This window comes from Mobula birostris, chromosome 29 (genome assembly GCF_030028105.1).
Source record: "Mobula birostris isolate sMobBir1 chromosome 29, sMobBir1.hap1, whole genome shotgun sequence".
NCBI classification, from domain to species: domain Eukaryota; kingdom Metazoa; phylum Chordata; class Chondrichthyes; order Myliobatiformes; family Myliobatidae; genus Mobula; species Mobula birostris.
The window spans coordinates 37,175,405-37,194,739 of record NC_092398.1 but is presented as its reverse complement, the minus strand read 5'-3'; the positions used below and the strand labels follow the sequence as shown (position 1 = coordinate 37,194,739).

Genomic DNA, 19,335 nt, shown 5'->3' with positions numbered 1-19,335 from the left:
TAAATATAAAAAGAGAAAAAACTGAAATAATAATAAGCAATAAAGATCATGAACATGAGACGAAGAAGCCTTTCAACATTCGACAGGTTTCATTGAGATCCCTCCTCATTCTTCCTGAATTCCAGTGAGAGCTCCTCACACGACAAGCCTTTCAATCCCGGAATCATTTCTCTGACCTCCTTTGTACCCTCTCCAGTGTCAGCAATCGTTTCTTACATGAGGAGCCCAGAACTGTTCACAATACTCCAAGTGCTATGCTGAATCTCTGCAAACTTCTAAGAAACTAGAGGTGCTGCTGAGCTTTCTTTAAAGCAGCACTTACACGTGTTCCCCCGACGATCAATCACTCCTTCAGAATAACTATCCTTACCAGGTAAATCGGGGCTGGCCTTCATCTGTCAGGGCACTCAGTACAGGAGCTGGGACGTTATGTTACAAGAGCAGTTGTACGAGAGGTCACGCCTGGAGTATTGTATTCAGGCCTGGTCACCCAGGCTGGTATTAAGTCGGTGGAGGCAGGAAAGATTCACAATACTTGAGTTATAGTGCGAAGGAGGGATTTCAACAGGAGGACGGGGAGCGTATGGGTTAATGAGATAGGGAGAGGTCGAAGGAGGGGTTTGAACAGGAGGACAGGGAATGTTGGGGTTGCAGAGAGTGTTTTCAATACGAGGACGTGGAGCGCAGGGGTTACAGAGAAAAGGAGAGGATGAGGCAGGGAACAGTTTGTGACATTGGTTTGCTTAGCTGGGATGTTGTCTGTGATGTCCCAGCACCACTGCCTCCCTATCTGCTCTCTCCATTAATTGATTAGATATCAGATCAATACCCTCATCAATAATGATCACACAGATGCTCTGTTGACAGAAGCCATGTGGCCCAGACACACTCACGTAAGTCACCACTTCCTTGGGTGAATCCTGTCGGCTCTAAGCCTCATCCATAACCCCAAACCCCCCTCCACAATGTCTGCCTCCCTGTAAAATAACTCAAAGTTAATTGTAAATTTATTATCGAAGTACATATGTGTCACCATATGCAACTCCAAGATTCATTTTCTTGTGAGTATTCACAGTAAGTACAAGAAACACAATAGAATCAATGACAGGGCACACCTAACAGGACAAACAGCCAATGTGCAAAAGAGAACAATCTGTGCAAACACAAAAGGGGAAAAAAAAACAATAAATATTAAGAACATAGGGTGAAGAGTCATTGAAAGCGAGCCCATGGGTTGTGGGAACAATTCAGTCATGGGGCAAGTGAAGTGGTCCCTTCTGGTTCATGGTGAGGGGAGAGAGGTTGGTTGAGGTAGGGACAGAGAGCAAGCAGGAACATGACTCTTGTATGATCTGCTATCAACAAAATTAAAGCTCACCCTTTAAAAGGCAGAATATTTCACAAGTTATTCCAAGATAATGATGCAGAATTTGAATGCTTGCTTCTACACACTGACGTGCGTTGGCTGTCAAAAGGCTGCTACTAAATGTTTCTTTGATCTTTTTGACACTGTGGTTGCATTTTTGCTCAAAGTTGACAAGAGCTTGGGAAACAAGATTAAACTTCTACATGGAAATATGGCATACTCAGCCGATTGTATGACAAAACAAACATTCTAAATATGAACCCACAGGGTGAGAATTTCAATTAAATCCAGTCGAAAAATTGGAAATATATAAGCAAAATACTGGGAGATGAATGTCCTCACGGCTTCCCTGCATGTAAAGTACAGCACTCTCTTTAACAGACAGTGACTTGCAAGAGTACTGCAAGTCACTGCAGAAGGATTTTCAGAATCAATTCAAGGATTTGAACGATCTGGAAATTCCGGACTGGGTAATTAACCCATTTCTTTGCACGATGGAAGAACAGGAAGAGAGTTTGCAAGAAATTATTGAAATTCAGAATGATAAGCAAAAATGCTTTTTGAAAATGTCGGCTTTTATGGTACGTAGCTACACTGTCATACGAAGTTCCCTGGTCTTTGCAGAACAGTCAAACTGCTCTTCATTGCATTTCCATCCTCCTACCTTGTTGAACAAGGCTTCAGTACAGTGAACCACATTATCACGAAAAACAGAAGATGCCTGGACATTGTTACACGTGGGGACTTAAGGCCTTTGTTGTCACAACTTGAGCCAGATATTTCAACTTTTGATGAGGACCATCAAGCTCAAGGATCACATTGATATGGAAGCTGCTCTACAGCGCACAAGTACTGTGTAAGCTTAATAAAAATTTAAAGCAAAATCATTTTTCACATGAGCATATGGCAGACATGTTTTTATATATTTGGGCAATGGAAAGTATATTGTGACTAAGACGGTCATTAGCAAGCATGAAGGTACCTTGGGGGGCACAGGGCTAAACAGAAGGTTGGGGAAACACTGACCTATGGACTGCTTAAGGCAACATACAGGCAGGCACATGAGCAGGTAACAGAGAAACACAAAGCACTTTGAAACTCCTGTGACGTACTCTATTTTCTGAATTGAGCAGCACCAAAGTAAATCCAGAGAATCAAATCACAGAGGGTTGAGAGCTTCGAGTTCCCAGGAATTAACATCACCAACAGCATGTCTTGGTCCAACTACATGGCCAAAAAACCTCATGAATGCCTCTACTTCCTCAGAAGGCTGCAGAAACTTCCTTCGGGGGGGGGGAGAACTAGGGGAAGGGGGAGACTGAGGAGAGGGAGGGACGAGGAGGACAGGACTGGTGAGTGAGAGAGAAAAGGGGGGAGAGGTAGGGGAGAGGAAGGGGGAGACGGGCTGGAGAGGGAGAGGGAGGCGGGTTGGAGAGGGGGAGAGAGAGAGAGACGGTCTGGAGAGGGAGAGGGAGGGAGAGACGGTCTGGAGAGGGAGAGGGAGGGAGAGACGGTCTGGAGAGGGAGAGGGAGGGAGAGACGGTCTGGAGAGGGAGAGGGAGGGAGAGACGGTCTGGAGAGGGAGAGGGAGGGAGAGACGGTCTGGAGAGGGAGAGGGAGGGAGAGACGGTCTGGAGAGGGAGAGGGAGGGAGAGACGGTCTGGAGAGGGAGAGGGAGGGAGAGACGGTCTGGAGAGGGAGAGGGAGGGAGAGACGGTCTGGAGAGGGAGAGGGAGGGAGAGACGGTCTGGAGAGGGAGAGGGAGGGAGAGACGGTCTGGAGAGGGAGGGAGAGACGGTCTGGAGAGGGAGAGGGAGGGAGAGACGGTCTGGAGAGGGAGAGGGAGGGAGAGACGGTCTGGAGAGGGAGGGAGGGAGAGACGGTCTGGAGAGGGAGGGAGGGAGAGGGTCTGGAGAGGGAGGGAGGGAGAGAGAGACGGTCTGGAGAGAGAGGGAGGGAGAGACGGTCTGGAGAGAGAGGGAGGGAGAGACGGTCTGGAGAGGGAGGGAGGGAGGGAGAGACGGTCTGGAGAGGGAGGGAGGGAGAGACTGTCTGGAGAGGGAGGGAGGGAGAGACGGTCTGGAGAGGGAGGGAGGGAGAGACGGTCTGGAGAGGGAGGGAGGGAGAGACGGTCTGGAGAGAGAGGGAGGGAGAGACGGTCTGGAGAGAGAGGGAGGGAGAGACGGTCTGGAGAGAGAGGGAGGGAGAGAGGGTCGGAGAGAGAGGGAGGGAGAGAGGGTCGGAGAGAGAGCGAGGGAGAGAGGGTCGGAGAGAGAGCGAGGGAGAGAGGGTCGGAGAGAGAGCGAGGGAGAGAGGGTCGGAGAGAGAGCGAGGGAGAGAGGGTCGGAGAGAGAGCGAGGGAGAGAGGGTCGGAGAGAGAGAGGGTCGGAGAGAGAGAGGGTCGGAGAGAGAGCGAGGGAGAGAGGGTCGGAGAGAGAGCGAGGGAGAGAGGGTCGGAGAGAGAGCGAGGGAGAGAGGGAGAGAGGGTCGGAGAGACAGCGAGGGAGAGAGGGTCGGAGAGAGAGAGGGTCGGAGAGAGAGAGGGTCGGAGAGAGAGCGAGGGAGAGAGGGTCGGAGAGAGAGCGAGGGAGAGAGGGTCGGAGAGAGAGCGAGGGAGAGAGGGTCGGAGAGAGAGCGAGGGAGAGAGGGTCGGAGAGAGAGCGAGGGAGAGAGGGTCGGAGAGAGAGCGAGGGAGAGAGGGAGAGAGGGTCGGAGAGAGAGCGAGGGAGAGAGGGTCGGAGAGAGAGAGGGTCGGAGAGAGAGAGGGTCGGAGAGAGAGAGGGTCGGAGAGAGAGAGGGTCGGAGAGAGAGCGAGGGAGAGAGGGTCGGAGAGAGAGCGAGGGAGAGAGGGTCGGAGAGAGAGCGAGGGAGAGAGGGTCGGAGAGAGAGCGAGGGAGAGAGGGTCGGAGAGAGAGCGAGGGAGAGAGGGTCGGAGAGAGAGCGAGGGAGAGAGGGTCGGAGAGAGAGCGAGGGAGAGAGGGTCGGAGAGAGAGCGAGGGAGAGAGGGTCGGAGAGAGAGCGAGGGAGAGAGGGTCGGAGAGAGAGCGAGGGAGAGAGGGTCGGAGAGAGAGCGAGGGAGAGAGGGTCGGAGAGAGAGCGAGGGAGAGAGGGTCGGAGAGAGAGCGAGGGAGAGAGGGTCGGAGAGAGAGCGAGGGAGAGAGGGTCGGAGAGAGAGCGAGGGAGCGACGGGCTGGAGAGAGAGGGAGGGAGCGACGGCCTGGAGAGAGAGGGAGGGAGCGACGGCCTGGAGAGAGAGGGAGGGAGCGACGGCCTGGAGAGAGAGGGAGGGAGCGACGGCCTGGGGAGAGAGGGAGGGAGCGACGGGCTGGGGAGAGAGCGAGGGAGCGACGGGCTGGGGAGAGAGCGAGGGAGCGACGGGCTGGGGAGAGAGCGAGGGAGCGACGGGCTGGGGAGAGAGCGAGGGAGCGACGGGCTGGGGAGAGAGCGAGGGAGCGACGGGCTGGGGAGAGAGCGAGGGAGCGACGGGCTGGGGAGAGAGCGAGGGAGCGACGGGCTGGGGAGAGAGCGAGGGAGCGACGGGCTGGGGAGAGAGCGAGGGAGCGACGGGCTGGAGAGAGAGGGAGGGAGCAATGGGGAGAGCGGGGGGGCAGAGACGGGGAGAGCGGGGGTGGCAGAGACGGGGAGAGTGGGGGGGGCAGAGACGGGGAGAGCGGGGGGGCAGAGACGGGGAGAGCGGGGGGCAGAGACGGGGAGAGCAGAGGTAGAGACGGGTAGCGGAAGGGGCAGAGGGCTAGAGATGGAGAGAGCGGGTGGGGTCAGAGACTGGGAGAGCGGGGGGGGCAGAGACGGGGAGAGCGGGGGGCAGAGACGGGGAGAGCGGGGGGGCAGAGACGGGGAGAGCGGGGGGGCAGAGACGGGGAGAGCGGGGGGGGCAGAGACGGGGAGAGCGGGGGGGGGCAGAGACGGGGAGAGCGGGGGGGGCAGAGACGGGGAGAGCGGGGGGGGCAGAGACGGGGAGAGCGGGGGGGCAGAGACGGGGAGAGCGGGGGGGCAGAGACGGGGAGAGCGGGGGGGCAGAGACGGGGAGAGCGGGGGGGGGCAGAGACGGGGAGAGCGGGGGGGGCAGAGACGGGGAGAGCGGGGGGGCAGAGACGGGGAGAGCGGGGGGGCAGAGACGGGGAGAGCGGGGGGGCAGAGACGGGGAGAGCGGGGGGGCAGAGACGGGGAGAGCGGGGGGGCAGAGACGGGGAGAGCGGGGGGGCAGAGACGGGGAGAGCGGGGGGGCAGAGACGGGGAGAGCGGGGGGGCAGAGACGGGGAGAGCGGGGGGGCAGAGACGGGGAGAGCGGGGGGGCAGAGACGGGGAGAGCGGGGGGGCAGAGACGGGGAGAGCGGGGGGGCAGAGACGGGGAGAGCGGGGGGGCAGAGACGGGGAGAGCGGGGGGGCAGAGACGGGGAGAGCGGGGGGGCAGAGACGGGGAGAGCGGGGGGGCAGAGACGGGGAGAGCGGGGGGGCAGAGACGGGGAGAGCGGGGGGGCAGAGACGGGGAGAGCGGGGGGGCAGAGACGGGGAGAGCGGGGGGGCAGAGACGGGGAGAGCGGGGGGGCAGAGACGGGGAGAGCGGGGGGGCAGAGACGGGGAGAGCGGGGGGGGCAGAGACGGGGAGAGCGGGGGGGGCAGAGACGGGGAGAGCGGGGGGGCAGAGACGGGGACAGCGAGACAGATACACACGCAGGAGAATGGGGCAAGTGAGAAAAGGCTGGGGAAGAGTGTACATACTGACCACTAATACTGGAGGACAGCTGGAGAGAATGACATTGGGTCGCTGAAATGATACACAGGCAAACGCAAGTAGAATTGTTATTGTAGAAAGATAGCCGTAGAGGATGAAGGTGAGTTGATGAGGAAATGGGAGGAGATATCGCTGGCCGTGATACAACCACCCCTTCTCCCCTTCCCTCCCTATTTCCTTCCCCATCTCTCCTGTCCCAATCACCACCACTCCTCCCTTTCTTCCAGTTGTCACTCCTTGCACAGTGCACACACTTCCCACTCTGTTCCCCGTTTCCTGGGCAATTCTTCCCCTAATTTTCGCACCAGCACCATTACCTTCACTTTCCTTTGGACAAACGAGCAGAATTGGGCCATTTGACCCATCGAGTCTGCCCCACCAATCCATCATAGCTCAACCTCATCTCCTGCCTTCTCTTTGTAACCTTTGACACCCTGATTATTCAGGAACATTTCAATATCCACCTTAAATATACCAAATGACTTAGTCCCCACAGCCATATGTAGCAACAAATTCCAGAGATTCACCACCCCTCTGGTTGAAGAAATTCCTCCTCACCTCTATTGTAAACGCACGTCCCTTTATTCTGAGGCTGTATCTTCTGGTCCTTGACTACCCTACCATGCGAATCATGCTCTCCACCTCCACTCTAATGAGGTCTTTCATCAGTTGTTTGGTTCTTTTCCCATTTTCTCTGCCCTCCCATCCTTCACATGCTCTGCTAACCTACCTCAATTCACCCTCCGCATTCTTACTCCTCCCCAATTACTCTGAAGCTGAACTCCGATCCTCTCCTGCCCAAGCCTTCCCTACTCCCCAATGTCATCCTCCTCATCCCATTCATTCTCTTTCTCCAACCCAATCCCCTCCATTCCCATTTCATTCTCATTTTCCAATTCCACCACTGCAAAAAAGAACCTACCCTTTCCTCCTCAGATTCGTCCCCCTATTTCCTTCCCCAGTCCATTTCCCCTTTATCACATTGGGAGATTGATGAGATTAGATACGCTAAAGACTCTAGCTACAAAGGTACAGCGGAGAGCATCATCGCCTGGTCTGCAGGCTCCATTGCAAAAGATCGCAGGAGGCTGAGTGTGTGGTAGTCTCAGCCAGCTCCATCACGGCCACAACTCTCAACACCTTCGAATACATCTTCAAAAGGCAATCCCTCAAGAAGGCAGCAACCCTCACCATCCACAACATGCTCGCTTCTCAGTCCTGCTCCCATCTACTCCCACCTCCGCCCCACTTCGACTCCCTCTCGCATCCCATTTCCACTTTCCCTCCTTCCCCACCTTCGTTCCATCCCATGCCCTCCCTACCTACGTATGCTCCCTCCCACCTAATTTCCATCCCATGCCTTCTCCACCTCCAATACATCCCCTCCCTCTCCATCTCTTCCACATCCTGCTTCCTCCACACCTCCACTTCCCCTCTCCATCCTCCACTCCCCACCACCCTTCTCTCCAGCCCATCTGCAATCCCTCCCACCTCCAATCCCGCCACCATCCCATCCAGAGTCCTTCCCCCTCGTGCTTGGCACAAAAGAGCCCAGGGCCTGCAGGCCCGAAAGCCTGGGGCCTATGAGACCCCTCGGGGAGGGGTCGAAGGCTGTGAGTGGAAGAAGGAGTCACCCTACAAGGGAGGTAGTAGGCCGAAAGCCGGATCTCACCCTTCACCAACCCCCCACACACGCCAGCTAGGCCGCAGAAGCCGGGGCCTCGAGTGCGGGTAGCTCCGCGGCCTGCACCCGCTCACACTCACCCTGGCGATTCTCGTGAAGCTGCTTCTCGAACTCGTCGAACTCGGACATGGCGAAGCGGTAGTAGGGAGGGAAGGGGGGCCCGGGGCTCACTGCCAGCAGCCGCTCGCTCACACACTCGATCCGGCTTCCCCGGCCGGGCCACCCGCCTTCCTTCTCGGCGATTCCTCGGCGTGCTCGACGGGAGGGGGGGCTGTTGGGCGCATGCGCGCCCCGCCAATCCGCCGGATCGGAGGACCGGGCTCCTGCGCCTGCGCGCTATTCGCAAGGTTGGCTGAGGATCCACCACCGCCACCCCCCCCCGTCGCTGCAGTTCGGAGGACCGGGCATCTGCGCCTGCGCGCTATTCGCAAGGTTGGCTGACGATCCGCCACCTCCACCGCCGCTGCAGTTCGGAGGACCGGGCTCCTGCGCCTGCGCCTGCGCACTATTCGCAAGGTTGGCTGACGATCCGCCACCTCCACCCCCCCGCCGCTGCAGTTCGGAGGACCGGGCATCTGCGCCTGCGCGCTGTTCGCAAGGTTGGCTGACGATCCGCCACCTCCATCCCCCCCGCCGCTGCAGTTCGGAGGACCGGGCTCCTGCGCCTGCGTACACAAGTTGTTCTCCGGTCATAAACACAGGAAATTCTGCATGAATGGTCTCGGCCAGAAGCATCAACTAGTCATTTTCTGCGCCGTGGATGCTCCTCAGTTGCTGAGTATTTTGTGTGTGTTGTTGGAGGATCAATCTTTTCCTGTTCCCTCCGCGGGAGTTGGGAGGACTGTGTTGAGCGCACTCAGTAGGCCGCAAGCGGGGTCTCGGCTGGAAGCGTCTAGAATAAACACAAAACATTCTGCGGATGTTGGAAACACACAAACTGCCAGAGTCATAGAAAACCACAGCGTAGAGAAGGTCCATCTAATCTGTGCCGGACTCTTTACTCCCATTGAGCTGCACCGGCACCGTGGCCCTCTGCACTGGCAGCTCGTTCCACACTATCACAACCCTCCAAGTGAAGAAGTTTCCCCTCGTGTTCCCCTTAAATCTTTCACCTGTCTCTTGCTGTAGTCCCACCCAACCTCAGTAGAAAAAGCCTCTATCTATACCCCTCTGTCTAATCTGCGTTCCAGGGAATAAAGTCCCAGCCTATTCAATCTTTCCATATAACTCAAGTCCTCTGGACCCGGCCACATCCTTGTACTCTTTTAACCTTATTTGCATCTTTCCTGTAGGTAGATGGCCAAAACTGCACACAATAATTTTATCTTATGAACCTATACAGGTTGAAGAGGAGGAGGTGCTAGCTATTTTGAGGCAAATCAGAGTAGATTCATCCCCAGGATCTGACAGGCTATTCCCTCGGACCTTGAAAGAGACTAGTGTTGAAATTGCAGGGGCCCTGGCAGAAATATCTAAAATGTCAGCATCTACGGGTGAGGTGCCAGAGGATTGGAGGATAGCTCAAGTTGTGCCACTGTATTAAAAAAAAGGCTCTAAAAGTAATCCAGGAAATTATAGGCCAGTAAATTTGATGTCGGTAGTAGGTAAATTATTGGAAGGAGTACACAGAGATAGGATCTACAACTACTTGGATAGGCAGATCTTACTAGGGAGAGTCAACACGGTAGGTCATGTTTGACCAATCTATTAGAGTTTTTCAAGGAGGTTACCAGGAAAGTGGATGAAGGGAAGGCAGTGGATATTGTCTACATGGACTTCAGTAAGGCCTTTGACAAGGTCCCACATGGGAGGTTAGTTAGGAAGATTCAGTCGCTAGGTATACATGGAGAGGTGGTAAATTGGATTAGACATTGGCTCAATGGAAGAAGCCAGAGAGTGGTAGTGGAGGATTGCTTCTCTGAGTAGGGGCCTGTGATTAGTGGTGTGCCACAGGGATCAGTGCTGGGTCCATTGTTATTTGTCATCTATATCAATGATCTGGATGATAATGTGGTAAATTGGATCAGCAAGTTTGCTGATGATACAAAGATTGGAGGTGTAGTAGACAGTGAGGAAGGTTTTCAGAGCCTGCAGAGGGACTTGGACCAGCTGGAAAAATGGGCTGAAAAATGGCAGATGGAGTTTAATACAGACAAGTGTGAGGTATTGCACGTTGGAAGGACAAACCAAGGTAGAATTTACAAGGTAAATGGTAAGGCACTGAGGAGTGCAGTAGAACAGAGGGATCTGGGAATAGAGATACAAAATTCCCTAGAAGTGGTGTCATAGGTAGATAGGGTTATAAAGAGAGCTTTTGGTACATTGGCCTTTATAAATCAAAGTATTGAGTATAAGAGTTGGAATGTTATGATGAGGTTGTATAAGGCATTGGTGAGGCCGAATCTGGAGAATTGTGTTCAGTTTTGGTCACCAAATTACAGGAAGGATATAAATAAGGTTGAAAGAGTGCAGAGAAGGTTTACAAGGATGTTGCCGGGACTTGAGAAACTCAGTTACAGAGAAAGGTTGAATAGGTTAGGATTTTATTCCCTGGAGCGTAGAAGAATGAGGGGAGATTTGATAGAGGTATATAAAATTACGGTGGGTATAGATAGAGTGAATGCAAGCAGGCTTTTTCCACTGAGGCTCAGGGAGAAAAAAAAAAGAGGACATGGGTTAAGGGTGAGGGGGGAAAAGTTTAAAGTGAACATTAGGGGAGGCTTCTTCACACAGAGAGTGGTGGGAGTGTGGAATGAGCTGCCAGATGAAGTGGTAAATGCGGGCTCACTTTTAACATTTAAGAAAAAATTGGATAGGTACATGGATGAGAGGTGTATGGAGGGATATGGTCCAGGTGCAGGTCAGTGGGACTAGGCAGAAAAATGGTTCGGCACAGCCAAGAAGGGCCAAAAGGCCTGTTTCTGTGCTGTCATGTTCTATGGTTCTATGAAGGCCAATGAGCCAAAAACTTTCTTTACCCCCTGCTGTAAGCTTGCTTGAGCTACCTTATGTTTTATTCTTTCTTTCTTTTCTAATTATATATTTGTATATCTCTGCATTTGTAATGCTACTGTATCTATTTTTGAAAAGTCATTGAAGACTGGTGAAATCCTCAAGGACTAGAAATGAGCCAACGTTGTCCCGGTATATAAGAAGGTTGACCGCACTGACCCTGGTAACTATAGATCAGTAAGCTTAATGCGTATCACAGGCAAGACAATGGAAACAATAATAAAGAATTAGATGGAAAAGCAGCAGATAAGAACGGGCATGTTAGCAGAAAACCAACATGGGTTCAGAAAGGAGAAATCATGTTTTTCTAATATGCTGGAGTTCTATGAAGAAGCAACTAGAATTTTTGATAACAATAGAGTGGTTGATATCATTTACTTGGTGTTTCAGAAGGCTTTTAACAAGGTGCCCCACAAGAGGTTAATAATCAAATTACAGGAGGTAGGGATTCAGGGTGTGTGAGTAGGTGCAGAATTGGCTCAAGAACAGAAAAAGCGTTATGGTGAGAGGACCATTTTCACACCTAGAAGATGTTAACGGTGGGGTTCTGGGGGATTGGTTTTGGGGCCACTGTTTTTAATTTACATTAATGATTTGGGTAACACATTACAAATAGACTAGTAAGTTTACAGATGACACAAAATTAGGGGGACTGGCTGATAACTGAATCAACAGTTAGATCTAAACAAATATGATATAAGTAAATGTAAAGTATTACATATAAAAAATAGAAATATTAGATTTAAATACACAATTGGGTTTTTGAGTGAGAAAGTGCAGTGTATGAGAAGGATTCAGACATCCTGGTAGACTCATCACTATTAACATCTGAACAATACACAGAAGCGATTAGGAAGGCTAATAGAATGTTGGGCTAGATAATGTGCTCAGTGGCGTTCAAGTCTAGGGACATTTTCCTTATGCTGTATAATGCGTTTGTGAGACCACACCTTGAATACTGTATACAATTTTGGTTTCCATATTGTATGAGGGATGTGAAGGCTCTGGAGAGAGTCCTGGGAAGAGTGACTAGACTCATTCCAGGTGTACAGGGTATGCGCTGTGAAGAAAGATTGAAACAATTAAATCTTTTTCGCCAAAGTAGACGTAGAATGAGAGGAAACATGATAGAAGTGATTAGAATCACTAAGGGTATAAGTAAAGTAGATGCCAGCTGCTACTCCAAAATTAATCCATCAAGGAAGACACGAGGCCACAGGTGAAGACCTAAAGGGAGATTTCAGACCAACATCAGGAAGCATTTCTTTACACGGCAAGTTGTGAACAAACTACCTAGTTGTGTAGTTGAGAGTAGTACCATAGAGACTTTCAAATCTAAACTCAATAGTTATTTCAATACACTATGTGTATAGGAATTTGGCAAGCTTTGTTGGGCTGAAAGGCCTGTTCTTGTCAAAAACTTTCTAATGTTCCTCAGTGCCCTTTACAAGACCTACCCTGGCTGTTCCTTCCAAAGTGCAAAACCTTACCCTTGTCTGCATTAAACTCCATCTGCCATTTTTAAGCCCCTATTTCCAGCTGAGCCTCATCCCTCTAAATCGCATTAAATTAAAAAGAATTCAGCAAGACAGACAGCATCTGTGAAAGGGAATAAATCAGGAATTGGGACAGATTTTCATGTCAAATGTCAGTCAAAATAAACTTCATTCTACAATACAAATCCAGAAACATCAGAGGGGCCCAAGTTTCCACTGTCCCATCTGGCCCAAAGGGTGAAGAGTGAAAAACCCTCCTTGTATCTAAACAAAATTCAAAGTAAATTTATTATCAAAGTACACATGTCGTCATCTGCAATCCTGAGATTCACTTTCCTGTGGGCATGTACAGTAAACACAAAGATTCAAAGCACTTTAATTATCAAAGTATCATTAAGGACCACCATCACCAAGACCTGCCCTCTTCTCATTGTTACCATCAGGGAGGAGGTACAGGAACCTGAAGGCACACACTCAACGGTTCAGGAACAACTTCTTCCCCTCTGCCATCCAGTTTCTGAATGAACATTGAACCCACGAACACTACCTCACTACTTTTTTATTTCTATTTTTGCTCAACTTCGGATTCTTCTTCACTTTGTCTGCCAGAGCAACTCCATGCCTTCTTTTAGCCCTCCTGATCTCTTCCTTAAGTGTTCTCTTTCATATACTCCATAAGCATGAAATTTGTTTTTTTTTTTGTGGTCATTTGGCCCTGACTGCCTATACCTGCTATGCATCTCCTTTTTTCTCAACCAGCGCCCCAATATCTCTTGAAAACCCAGGTTCCCTACACTTGTTATCATTATCTTTTATTCTGACAGGTACTTAAAAGGTTTGTACTCTCAAAACTTCACTCTAGAAGGGCTCCCACTTACCAAGTACAGCTTTGCCAGAATCCACACTTACCAGATCCTTTCTGACATCATCAAAATTGGCCTTTCTCCAATTTAGAATCTCAACCTGTGGACCAGACCTATCTATTTGCATATTTATTTGAAACTAATGGCAATGTGGTCACTGGATGCAAAGTGATACCTTACACAAACTTCTGACACCTGCCCTGTCTCATTCCCTAATAGCACATCCAGTATCGCACACTTTCTCATTGGGACTTCCGAACACATTCGAAAAACTCTATCCCATCTAGTCCTTTTACAGTATGGGATTCCCAATCAATATGTGGAAAGTTCAAATCACCTACTATAAAAACCTTATGTTTCTTGCAACAGTCTCTGACCTCTTTACAAATTTGTTCCTCTAAATCCCTCGGACTGTTGGGTGGTCTGTAATATGGGCCTATTAACATGGCCATACCTTTCTTACCTTTTAATTACTGACTTTGAGGTCTTACCAACATCTGCCTTCACAATTTCTCCACTAACTGTTTTGGCACTCTGGTTCCCTGCAACTCTAGTTTTAATCCCACCATGCAATGTTAACAAACCTTCCCGCCAGGATATTATTCCCCCTCCAGTTCAGGTACAAATCATCTCTTCAGCACACCTTCTCTGGAAGAGAGCCCAATGATCCAAAAATCTCATGCCCTCCCTCCACACCAGCTCCTTAGCCACGTGGTAAACTGTATAATCTTCCTAATTCTGGCCTCACTGGCACTGTTTAGCAGGTCAAAAGCAGAAACTCCTTGTGTCCACATGCAAGTGCTCTGATTAGATTATCCCAGAGTAAGAATCAGTTCACAAGATGGAGGTTACAGAGCAGCTTCACTAAATGGCAGCGTCCATTCCATTCCTTCAAGCACATGGGGAGAACAAAGACAATTGGTCTGTCTACTTCCACCGTAGAGAGGATTCAAATTCACTAATTTGTAGACTGTAGTTCTTTCAGGCCAACAATAGTCTTCCCTCCTACACGGCTGATGATCTTCCATCTTTTACATCTAAAGGTTCAAAGAACATTTATTATCAAAGTATGCTGCAGTATACAACCCTAAAATTCATCTTCGTCACAGACAGTCGCGAAACAAAGGAAACCATGGAACTTGTTCGGAGAAAAACATGACCCCCCCCCCACGCGCAAAAAAATCACACAAACGGCAACAAGAAATGAATGAAAAAATACAAAATGGAAAGAGTCCAGGCATATTCAGTGCAGGACAGTGTTCGTTATCTGCAGGGCCGCCCTGATTCAAAATCATGTAAAATAGCAACAAAAAAGGAGCAACCAGAAACTTATCATGTGAAAACAAAGAAATACCATAGAATCAATGAAAAGCTACATACACAAATACTGCCAAACGACCAATATGCAGAAGAAAAAAATGCACAAATACTTACAGTAATAAATAAGTAATACTGAGAACATGAGTTGTAGCGAGCTTGAAACTGAGACCATAGGGTGTGGGAGCAGTTCAGAGTTGAGGTGAATGAAGTTATCCCCTCTGGTTCAAGAGCCTGAAGGTTGAGGGGTAATAACTGTTTCTGAACCTTGTGGTGTGAGTCCTGAGGCTCCTGTACCTTCTTCCCAATGGCAGCAGCAAGAAGAGAGCATGAACTGGGTGGTGGGAATGCCTGATGTTGACTGCCTCTCCTCCTCTTGGTGGGGAGGGCTTTTCCTGTGATGGACTGGGCGTATTCTAGGTTTTTCCATTCTTGGGCATTGCTGTTTCCATAAAGGCACCCAGCGTTGCTCATAACCACCAATCCACACCAGCACTGGGTAGGTTCAAAGTAAATTTATTATCAAAGTACATACAGTATATGCCACCTGAGATTCATTTTCCTGCGGGCATACTCAATCCATAATTAAACCATAACCATTCTCAATTAAACCATAACAGAATCAATGAAAGACCTACCAACTTGGGCATTCAACTGGAGTACAGAAGGTAATAAACAAAGCAAATACAAAAAAACAAAATAATAGTAATAAATAAATAAATAATAAATAAATATCGAGAACATGAGATGAAGAGTCCTTGAAAGCGAGTTCATAGGTCGTGGGAACATCTCAGTGATGGGGCAAGGGAAGGGATCCCCTTGATTCTAAAGCCTGACTGATGAGGGATAGTAACTGTTCTTGACTCTAGTGCTGTGGGTCCTGAGGCTCCTGTACCCCCTTCCTAACTGATGAGGGATAGTAACTGTTCTTGACTCTAGTGCTGTGGGTCCTGAGGCTCCTGTACCCCCTTCCTGACTGATGAGGGATAGTAACTGTTCTTGACTCTAGTGCTGTGGGTCCTGAGGCTCCTGTACCCCCTTCCTGACTGACGAGGAATAGTAACTGTTCTTGACTCTAGTGCTGTGGGCCCTGAGGCTCCTGCACCCCCTTCCTGACTGATGAGGGATAGTAACTGTTCTTGACTCTAGTGCTGTGGGTCCTGAGGCTCTGTACCCCCTTCCTGACTGATGAGGGATAGTAACTGTTCTTGACTCTAGTGCTGTGGGTCCTGAGGCTCCTGTACCCCCTTCCTGACTGATGAGGGATAGTAACTGTTCTTGACTGTAGTGTTGTGGGTCCTGAGGCTCCTGTACCCCCTTCCTGATTGATGAGGGATAGTAACTGTTCTTGACTGTAGTGTTGTGGGTCCTGAGGCTCCTGTACCTCCTTCCTGATGGCAGCAGCACGAGGAGAGGATGTTCTGGTTGGCGGGGCTCCCTGATGATGGATGCTGCGACAGTGCTCTGTGTAGATATGGTCAATGGTGGGAAGGGCTTTACCCGTGATGGAGGGGACCAAATCCACGGCTTTTTGTAGGAATCCAAGATTTAAGGTTTATTTATCTCACATACAGTAACATTGCAAAATGTTTATACCTGGGTGCCTGGGACTTTTGCACAGTACTGTATTCGTCAATGTGGAGCGGACAGCAAGTTTGTAAATCTGGTGGGAGCAAAGGATGCTGGGAATGGTAATGGTGGTGTGCTGGGGGAGGGGTGTGGGACAGGTGGCAGAGAACGAGCACCAGGGGTAGGGGCGGAGCAGTTGCAGACACCAGCCAAGGGCATTTGATTCCAGACAATTGGTCATTACAGAATGTCTCTCTGGTACTTCCCACTCACCCTTCCCCTTTTCCCAACCATAATTCCCCTCTCCCTGCCCTTTCCACTCAGTCCACAATAGAAACCCACATCAGAGTCAGGTTTATCATCACTCAGATATGTCATGAAATTTGGTTTTTTTGGTGGTAATAAGTGTAATACATAAAATTTGTCAGCACTGTGTGGAAGTCTTAGACTCCCTATATATCCATGACTTTTGCACAGTACTGTAATCCAAAAACAGAGTGAACTGTGTAATTTGCATTAGCAACCCAGAATGTGGTGGAGACAGCCCAGAAATATCGTCAAGTTTCCAGCATTACCCACAATGCTCGGCAGTACAACACAAACACAACAAGCAACAGAACAGCAGGCACCCTGGGGAGTGTTGTAGAACAGAGTGACCCAGGGGTACAGGGACACGATTCCCTGAAAGTGGAGTCACATGTAGACAGGGACCCTGGGGAGTGTTGTAGAACAGTGTGACCCTGGGTTACAAGGACATGGTTCCCTGAATGTGGAGCCACAAGCAGACAGGGCAGTGAAGAAGACGTTTGCCATGTTGGTCTTCATCAGTCAGGAGTTGGGACGTTATGTTACAGTTGTACAAGATGTTGGTGAGGCCGCACTTGGAGTATTGCGTTCAGTTCTGGTCTCCCTGCTGTAGGAAAGATGTCATTGTGCTGGAAAGAGTGCAGAGGAGATTTATGAGGATGTTGTCTGGACTCGAGGGACTGAGTTATGCAGAGAGTTTGTTGATGTAGTCAAACAAGATTTGCCCTGATTCTTGATCGTACTTGCAATTTCTCTACATTGGATATGGCAGTTCTTTTAATTACTCATAGGCTTTTGGAAAAAAACAACCATGGCACTCCCATCAGAAGATTGACAGTTAATATAAGACATATTTACAACCAGGATAAAGAGTAAACAGTATAATGCTACCAGTGTTTCATACGTGATGAGACCTGGGTGGTGTCAGGGAGTTCGATAGTCTCACAGTCTGGGGGAAGAAGCTGTTTCCCATCCTCACAGTTCTAGTCCTAATGCTACAGTACCTAGAAAAAAAAACACAGAAACATAGAAAACCTACAGCTCAATACAGGGCCTTAGGAACACAATGCTATGCCAAACATGTATTTACTTTAGAAATTACGTAGGGTTACCCATAGCCTCTATTTTTCTAAGCTCCATGTACCTATCCAGGAGTCTCTTAAAAGACCCTATCGTTTCCATCTCCACCACCGTCGCCGGCAGCCCGTTCCACACACTCACCACCCTCTGTGTAAAAAAAACTCACCCCTGACATCCCCTCTGTACCAACTTCTAAGTACTGTAAAACTGTGCCCTTTCATGTTAGCCACTTCAGCCCTGGGACAAAGCCTCTGACTATCCACACAATCAATGCCTCATCATCTTATACACCTCTATCAGGTCACCTCATCCTCTTGCGCCTCCCAGAAGAAAAGGCAGAGTTCACTCAACCTATTCTCAGAAGGCATGCTCCCCAATCAGGCAACATCCTTGTAAATCTCCTCTGCACCCTTTCTACGCTTCCACATCCTTCCTGTAGTGAGGTGACCAGAAATGAGCACAGCACTCCAAGTGGAGTCTGACCAGTCCTATATAGCTGCAACATACCTCTCAGCTCTTAAACTCAATCCCACGATTGATGAAGCCCAATGCACCGTATGCCTTCTTAACCACAGGATCAACCTGCACAGCAGCTTGAGTGTCCTATGGATTCAGACCCCAAGATCCCTCTGATCCTCCACACTGCCAAGAGTCTTACCATTAATTATGCCATCATATTTACTGTTACTTACCATTAAATATTACATACTTACCATTAAATATGCCATCATATTTGATCTACCAAAATGAACCACCTCACACTTATCTGGCTTGAACTCATCTGCCATTTCTCAGGCCAGTTTTACATCTCTATCAATGTCCTGCTGTAACCTCTGACAGCCCTCCACACTATCCACAACACCCCCAATCTTTATGTCATCAGCAAATTTACTAACCCATCCCTCCACTTCCTCATCCAGTACATTTATAAAAATCACGAAGAGTAGGGATCCTCAAACGGATACTGATTCACCGACCTCCATGCAAAATATGACCCATCTACAACCCACTCTTTGCCTTCTTTGGCAAGCCAGTTCTGGATCCACAAAGCAAGGTCCCCTTGGATCCCACGCCTCCTTACCTTCTCAATAAGCCTGGCATGGGGTACCTTATCAAATGCCTTGCTGAAATCCATATACACTACACCTACTGCTCTTTCTTCATCAGCGTGTTTAGTCACATCCTCAAAAAATTCAATCAGGCTCTTAAGGCATGATCTGCCTTTGACAAAGCCATGCTGACTATTCCTAATCATATACGCTTCTCCAAATGTTCATAAATCCTGCTTGTCAGTATCTTTTCCATCAATCTACCAACCACTGAAGTAAGACTGACTGGTCGATAACTTCCTGGGCTATCTCTACTCCCTTTCTTGAATAACGGAACAACATCCGCAACCCTCCAATCCTCGGGAGGCTCAGCAATCTCCTCCCTTGCCTCCCACAGTAGCTGGGGTACATCTTGTCCAGTCCTGTGACTTATCCAACCTGATGCTTTCCAAAAGCTCCAGCACATCCTCTTTCTTAATGTATATATGCTCAAGCTTTTCATTCCGCTGTAAGTCATCCCTACAATCGCCAAGATCTTTTTCTGTAGTGAATACTGCAGCAAAGTGTTCATTGAGTACCTCTGCTATCTCCTCTGGTTCCATACACACTTTTCCACTGTCACACTTGATTGGTCCTATTCTCTCATGTCTTATCCTCTTGCTCTTCACATACTTTTAGAATGCCTTGAGGTTTTCTTTAATCCTGCTCACCAAGGCCTTTTCATGGCTCCTCCTGCTCTCTTAATTTCATTCTTAAGTTCCTTCCTGATAGCCTTATAATCTTCTAGATCTCTATCATTACCTAATTTTTTGAACCTTTCGTAAGCTTTTTCTTCTTCTT

General features: G+C 49.5%; 1 protein-coding gene and 1 long non-coding RNA gene across 5 annotated transcripts in view; both read right to left on the bottom strand.

Moving 5' to 3' along the window:
* The window catches only part of u2af2a (U2 small nuclear RNA auxiliary factor 2a), a 67,122-nt gene extending 58,986 nt beyond the window's left edge, over positions 1-8,136 (bottom strand). For 2 of the 3 annotated variants that reach the window (XM_072246319.1, XM_072246318.1), the window contains exon 1: positions 7,884-8,098. In XM_072246319.1, the coding sequence (XP_072102420.1) occupies positions 7,884-7,932 (49 nt within the window). In that variant the 5' untranslated portion in view covers positions 7,933-8,098. Of the gene's footprint in view, positions 1-7,883 lie in introns of all 3 variants that reach the window. The other variant, XM_072246320.1, reaches the window with a different exon arrangement.
* Positions 8,137-12,557: 4,421 nt separating this feature from the next.
* Positions 12,558-19,335, bottom strand: part of LOC140189962 (uncharacterized) — a 10,565-nt gene continuing 3,787 nt past the window's right edge. Inside the window, exons 2-4 of one of the 2 annotated variants that reach the window (XR_011883516.1) lie at positions 17,258-17,370; positions 14,609-14,986; positions 12,584-14,211 (exon numbers count right to left, since the gene is read on the bottom strand). This is a non-coding gene — a long non-coding RNA (uncharacterized lncRNA). Of the gene's footprint in view, positions 14,212-14,608; positions 17,371-19,335 lie in introns of both variants that reach the window. The other variant, XR_011883515.1, reaches the window with a different exon arrangement.